This window comes from Nelumbo nucifera, chromosome 6 (assembly GCF_055504915.1).
Source record: "Nelumbo nucifera cultivar China Antique chromosome 6, China Antique-T2T, whole genome shotgun sequence".
NCBI lineage: Eukaryota > Viridiplantae > Streptophyta > Magnoliopsida > Proteales > Nelumbonaceae > Nelumbo > Nelumbo nucifera.
In genome coordinates, this window is record NC_142654.1 from 66,418,439 (window position 1) to 66,425,999 (window position 7,561).

Here is a 7,561-nt window from a genome sequence, read left to right on the forward strand (position 1 = left end):
TGAACTGTTGAATAACTGGTCAAATAAAGACTCTCAGTTCTCTAAAATTTGCCAATTTCAAATGTACATTACTCTTAAGTCTTAAGAAGATGGTTTACCATTTGTCCAACTGTTAATCTGATGCAGTTTTTCAAGCATTGATTCAAAACTGGCAGGAGAATCGTGGGCCCTGTTCACCACGGATTTGTTAAATCAAAAGAGAACAAGATATAAACCTGGAACTTAGGCTCAGTTTGCAAAAAGTATAAATACAAATAGATACAGTTCAAATACATACAAAACTATACAAAATATAAGGTTTTGCATTCTACATTTTTGTATTTATAATTTTGTACTCCTTCCAAACTTGAGCCTTATGTACAAATACGATGGGTTAATGGGTGTCAAGTGTTGTCGTTCATGTGTGAATGTGAATCTCCTCACTCATAGAGCACACCGTCACAACATGCATTCAGCATCTCATCAACTTCCTCATTCTGAGCAACAGCACTACCGGGACGTGGATGAGAAAGCTCACTTGAATTGGTTCTCTGTGCATTCTCGTTATCCTCTAATGATGTTCTCATGGTTTCAGGTGTGAACAAATAGGTGAAGATGGCGCCCATAAAACAAGTCCCACCAAGAATCATCAATGAGCTTGTCATCCCAATCCCTTTGTATTTGCCGAACTCAGGATCGTTTCCATCTTGAGAAGCCCATAAGAACCCCACCGATCCAATAATTGCTCCCAACTTGCCGGCAGCCCCAGAGATTCCATGACATGTGGACCGAAACCTTGCCGGAAAAAGCTCTGCAGGCACAATGAAGGTAGTTGTGTTTGGCCCAAAGTTTGCGAAGAAAAGTATTAATCCATAGAGAATTAAGAACCCCATATTGGTATGCTTATCCCAATACTTATTGTAAGGAACCGCGATAGCAAATAAGCAAATGGCCATACAGAAGAAGCCTAGGATTTGGATTTTGACTCGCCCAATGCGATCGATGAAGAACACAGTGACCCAGTACCCAGGAATCGTCGAACAAACTGCAATTATTGCCTGAAATCGAGCTACATGGAAGGCCTCTTGATAGGCATTCACAGAGATGCGATTTGGGAGGTATTGCTTACAAATCTTCGACTGGAAGAGGTTGATACTGTAGAAGGCAATATCGACAAGGAACCATGCGGTGGTACAAGCAAAGAGATCTCGGCCATGGAGGCGAAAGAATTGCTTAGAGATAAGCCTATAAGATGGGTGGATTTGGTAGCACCTCGAATTCTTCTTCCATCTGATTCACAGGCACATCTAGGACCTTCCCCATGTCCTTCACTGCTTTTCGAATGTTTTGCTCCACCAAATCACCATGAATGATGACCATATGAAGTCTATATATAAGCTAAACCAGTCTTCTAACAAACAGTAACAAAGAAGAAGTAACAACGAAGAAGAAGAATAAAGCTTGAGGACCTCAACAGTTCAACTTTCCTAGATAAATGTTATATTTTGACCAGAAAGATATCGCATGTAGGGATGATAATAGGGTGGAATGGGCGAGGGTTTTGTAAATTCTATACCTAAGCATATTGGATTTTGAGAATTCAAACCCTCTCTACACATGAAAATGTAAAATCATCCTCAACCCTACCCTCCTCTCATTTAAGGATAGGGCGGGGTTGAATAGTTTAGAATTTGCATCTAACCTGTTATGATTTACTTGTTATGTATAAATAAAATACATTAACAAACAGCAAATTTTTTAATTATCTTATTAAGACATATAAAATACATAAAATATCAATTATATGTCCTTCACATAAAATGTAAAATATTATTAAAGTCAACACCAAATACATATAGAAAATTCATATGATATTCAAGTTAAATCTAATATCATACCTTACCTGTACCGCTTTGGATTGTAGAATCCTAAAACTAGTCTCATACATCTCTATTATAAATTGAGAGATGTGTGGCAGTGGGTTTGGCTGTTCTGAGAACAGTCAAATTAACCTCACAATGGCTCTGACCTCCTTAAAAGGGATGTAATTGTGAGAAACCAAATATATACCAGATGACATAGTAAAACCTAGGCCCACACCAACAGATCTACGGCCCACAATGCTTCACAGAAGTCAAACTAATGTTGTCAATATAATATTATTAGGTACCCTAAATTCTAATTAATAATTAATTTCTTTTGTTTTATATTCCAAAAGTCTTGCACTGACGTCAATTATGGGTGTAAATACGGTGAATCATGAATGTAAATTTGGACCGTGAATCATGCCTATATGGGAATATCTAGATTCGGTTTCCTTTTAATGGGTTGTGGGTGAATTTAAATAGTTTCATATGTCATATTTTATATTTCTTAAAAAAGGAGTTGGAGAGGTTTCATCACTTGAGAGGGTCTGAGGTGTGAGGTAGAGGAAAAGTTATGCAAATTCTAATTGATTTTGAGTAGTAAGGTTTAGTTGAATACGATTCTAGTCAACAGGTTGTGGTTTCCGTTCAACAGGTTGTGGAACTAATGATAAGATTCTAGTCACTAATAAAATACATGAGATTAACAACTTTTACCGTAGGGTTCATGGCCATCAATATAAACAAATAAAAATCTGGATGGTTTGTAAAATTTGCATCCGTTTAGATTTTCAATATAAACAAACTTGCAGGACACATATGTCCTTCCGAACACCCCATACACGGGCAGATACGTACTCAACATTATATTAAGGGTCCATTAATTTGGTTTGTAGACTGAATTAGAATCTAAATCAAAATAAAAATCTATCAGAATCTAAGGCTCCATTTGGATGAATAGAGCGCAAAATCATATATTTGATATTATTTTGTATGAATTTATATTGTACATATTTATATTTGTATTCCTTTCAAATTGAGCCTAATGGATGGTCTATTCCTCTCACCTTTCTGATTAAAGGGGAATCAAAATCAAAATCAGAATCAGAATTAACTAAGATGAATTTTGGTTCCCAATGGAAGAGGGATTAACCATTCCCCCAAATGGGGAATGCCATTCCACAAAAATTGCGAATGGAAGAAGCCAAACTTCCATTTCGATCTCAGGCCCCTAGCAAACGGACCCTAATACTTTTCTTCCCTTTTTTTGATGTTAGAGTGCTAGACTTTCAACCCTATTACGTGTCAGTCAGTGGAATGCTCGGAAGGATACATGCGTCCTTCCTTGAAGGAGTGAAGGTAAATTCTAATTAAACGAGAAGAATTTAATCATGCATACCGGGCAGTTTCTGGCATCATCATTCGCCAATAGTAAGTCAACGCGGCCGGAATTGCACCAAACATCAGAATCAATCACCAGGCTAGATCTGCTACCTCCGGCGTTCGGTCCTTCGAGGCGCTGGACGTACGATCAAAGATGGCGAGAACGGCCATTGTAACGGCAGCGCTAACGAGGATACCGAAGCCCTGCATCGAGAACACAGCGGCTATAAACGAGCCACGCGTTACCTTATTGGCGAATTCCGACATGATCGTGGCGGAGAGCGGGTAGTCTCCTCCGATGCCAACTCCGAGCAAGAACCGGAAGAAGCAGAGACTGGTTATCATGCATTTCCTTGTCCGGCAAATGGAGAAGCCACACCCGATAGAGCTTGACACCATAATAGTGAGCGCGAGTCCATACACTCGTTTCCTCCCAATCCGATCGCCGAGAATACCAAAGACGACCTGGCCGATCATCGTCCCTATGAAAGCAACTGCAACGACCATAGTGACCACGAAGGGCAGCTTTTGGTGTTCAGCTGGGTCATGGTAGTAGATCCTTCCGATTAATTTCATGACCGGGATAATACAAAAGAAATCGTAAGCATCGGTGAAGAGGCCCATGCCAGCGATGATGATGGCTTTGAAGTGGTAGTACTGGGTTCTCGCAGCGTCGAGGGTCGAAAGAACCTTGAGCGCCATTGCTGATGAAGAAGATTGGAAATATGTGGAACAGAAACTCGCTCGTACTGGGTGTGCTCTGTGTATGTGAGCATGGTGAAGTCTTTAACTGCTCAGTCAAGTGGGGCTACGCATTCGCACTTTGACCTGATGGAAGCCTAAGTATAATTAATTAATTCATTGAACAGATCTCTTTGCGTCATTGATTCCACAAAGATGCGAATCGAGTGTTTGACGTTCCCTTCTCGTTAGTTTCGTGTGCTTCACATTGTCGTTCCTTCTTCCATTTCTAATTTCCTACGCAGTGTTGACGAAAAAGATGTCCAGAATTATTTCCTACGGATTCTTCCACCATTGGTGGAATTGATAACGTTATTATTTAGAGTACATCTGGTTCACGTTCGAATTAGAAATAGAATCGGAATTAGAATCAGAATTAGAATCAGAATGATTTATTCCCTTAATTTGTCTATTTGTTTCACAGAATTTGAATGAATTAGAATAGGATTTGATTTTTTAGGGAAAATTCCCCATAGGTATCCTGTAATTTAGGTCGAGTGTCAATTTAGTATTCAAACTTTAAAATGCAACAATCGAGTACTTGAACTTTCATTTTTGTGACAATCTAGTACTTACCGTTAATGGACCGTCAGTTATGTATATCACGTAACCACATGTGTGAATTAAGACTTTTAAAAATATCAAAATTACCCTTGGATACTATTCATCAAGGCTTCTTCATAAACCGACATCAAAACTTCTTCATAAACCGAGGTTGAACATCGAGCGACAAAGGTCCTTCGATGATGAAAGGTCTCTCAGTGAGTTATCGATTGGTCTCACTACTCGAGCAAGCATGGAGAACTTAGAGGCCATGAACTCGCCGGGGGGAAGGTCCTCCTACCTAGATACGTCGGCGTCCTCTTCTCACAATTCATTTGATCCTCATCCAATGGTTGCCAAAGCCTTGGATGCTCTGAGACAGTCGATAGTGTACTTCCGGGGTCATCCTATTGGGACTGTTGCCGCTCTGGACCATATGGAGGAAGCTTTGAACTATGAACGTGGCGGTGGCACATCTTCGACTCCCAATATTCGACGCAGCATTCGAACTGAGTGCAGCAACAAAACCGACATCAGTACTAGTAGCAGCAACAACATTAAGCCATGTGAATTCATAGATTGTTCCAATGGCATTTGCGAGCATGACCCAATTCGGTACATGAAGACAATGCTGCAATCGAGCTTCTGCTTGCAGCCCCTTGGCAATACGCCAACTCGGCGATCAACCTTCTACAGGATACTTGCTCGATGCATACCGATGTTCTTCGAGGAATAGTCGGTCAAGACACAATTCAGGTGGCATTTGCCTGGATGGTTGATAAAGAAAGAGTGAGGAGAGGCCAGACGATGAATAGGCGGCACTGTCAGTCTGGTTTTATCGGATGGTTGATAAAGAAAATTAGATGACACTTGAGGGGCATTTTTGTCTTTTTTGCATGCTACTTAATGGCTGGTTAACATCAGGTACTAAATCATCGCAAAAATGAAAGTTTGGGTACTAGATTGTCGTGTTTTAAAGTTTGGGTACTAAATTGGCACTCAGTCTAAAGTACAGGGTACCTATCGGGAATTTTCCCTATTTTTTATGTTGTCTGAACTGAGGCGTACACGTAATAGATGAATCTTATCAGCTTGGAGGAGCTAGGTGGAAGGACGATAAGGTGCACCGAGTAGAACTTGCAACTAAAGTACGGTCAGAGGTCCTGAGGAGGAGGTCCACACTCAAGTCAGTAAATTGTGGGTAAAGGTTGCTTGAGTTGAGTTATTTAGGGCTGGTTCGAGCCAAGGAAGGTAGAGGAGGTAGGAGAGAAAGAGGATTGAAGAGAGGGAGCAATTAGAGATAATGTATCTTGAAGGGAGATGTCTTTAAATAACTAAGTGTCGTGATGAACTCAGACATATCACTTGTGGGGCTTAAGGGAGGAGACTGCTCGTTGAGGTCTTTGGATGATTTCATGTTCCTTGGCTGGGATGCTTATAGATGAGATAAATTATGTGTCAAATTTCTTTTTGAGGTTCTCGCTTGTTGGATTGTTTGCCGACCTCAATGCATAATGTGCTGACTCATTGGCATGGCCTGAAGAGGTCGGTTGAGCCCAAGACACAGTAGTAGCCACGTGGCAACTTCGACTGACTATGGCATGGCCCGAAGACTAGTTCCCTAGTTTTGAACTCGAGGATAGAAATGTTTGGCCGAAGTGAAGCGAAAGAATTCTTGTCATGCTTGACTTAGGAACTTAGTATTTTCATTGTGTCAGTCGAAGTGTGGTTAGACTGGGTCAGGGAACAACGGCATTGGTTCAAAAATTTTGAAATTTAAACATTAATTGTACAGTCCAACGGTCGTCTTGTTTCAACTTCCTAAGTTTACGAGCATGCGGAGTGCGAGGATTGATCTAGACCATTTGATGGCCTCAATCTCGACCATTGGTTGCCTCTATATAAAGAGGGGGCAAACCATTTAACTTTGTAATTTGAGTGAGAGCACCCTCTGGAGTTTGACTGGTCTTTAGCTACTCTTCATCCTTGTCTAGTGTCCTCATCCTCTAGAGTTCGGCTAGTCTTCGACTACTCTTCATTCTCGCCTGGTGTCCTCGTCCTCTAAAGTTTGGTTCGTCTTTTGCACGTTTTCCCTTTGGTAAGATGTCCTTGTCCTCATCTTCTTCATTTGCTTCTTGTTCTTCTTCTTTTTCCACTTCTTTTGGTTCGAGTAGCTCTAGCTCAGGGGGTGAGTGTGAGTCGAGGCCTCAATGCGAGACTACTAAGGTAATTATCCTTGAGATTGATGCTAATGCAACCGAGTTTGAAGAGGAGGAGTCTGGTAGTGAGCATGTTCCAGCAGAGGCCCAAGAAGAGGAGGGTAGACCTGTTCATGGGCTGGGTAGCCCAACGGGCCGCCTGGTCCTCGGACGGGCTTGAACACAGATTTGAGCTCGCGGGCTTGACCTCAAGCCTAAAAGCCCGGCTCGAATTTATTTTGGGCCGGGCACGAAATTTGTCTAAATAGCCCAGCCCGAGCCTAGCCCGACTCAACCTTTATACGAATTAAACCATAAACCCTAAATATCCTAACCGCTCTCTTCTCACTCATCTCTTTCTCTTAGTCTTAGCTAAACCTCAGTTCTCTCTTCTCAGTTTTCACAGTCACAACCTCATAGGCAAACACTCTCAGGTAGACAGAACCGGCGAACACTCTCACCAGCGCAACCAATGAACTCTAGCAGACCGACGGTGAGTCCTCTCTCTCTCTCTCGTTCCTCTTCTCACTTCTCCTTCTCTCTCAGAATCTCAGACGCGAACTCAGGCACCGACGAACACAGACATTGGTGGTGAGTCCTCTCTCTCTCTCTCTCTCTTCATGTCTCTCTCTTTTTCATTGTTCCTCTTCTCACTTCTCCTTTTCCCTCTCAAAATCTCAACTCAGCTTTATCAGATGCGAACTCAGGCACCGACGAACTCAGTCCTCTCAAAATCTTTCCGTTATTTATTTGTCATTTGACATGATAAAAAATTACATATGTGATATGGGTAATGAATTTCTCTCTTATTTTTCTTTTGTAGGATGGCTTGGAACTTGGAAGTTGTAATGT

General features: G+C 41.5%; 1 protein-coding gene and 1 pseudogene across 2 annotated transcripts; both read right to left on the minus strand.

The window, feature by feature from the left end:
- Positions 1–210: 210 nt before the first annotated feature.
- On the minus strand, positions 211–1,359 carry LOC104606847 (putative inorganic phosphate transporter 1-9). The gene is given in 2 exon segments (XM_010272245.3): positions 211–1,235; positions 1,237–1,359. Coding segments are annotated over 2 exon segments (939 nt in total). The 3' UTR covers positions 211–419.
- Positions 211–3,929, minus strand: LOC148791156 (putative inorganic phosphate transporter 1-10; annotated as a pseudogene). The gene has a single exon (XR_016077207.1). The product of XR_016077207.1 is annotated as a putative inorganic phosphate transporter 1-10 (transcript).
- Positions 3,930–7,561: the final 3,632 nt, after the last annotated feature.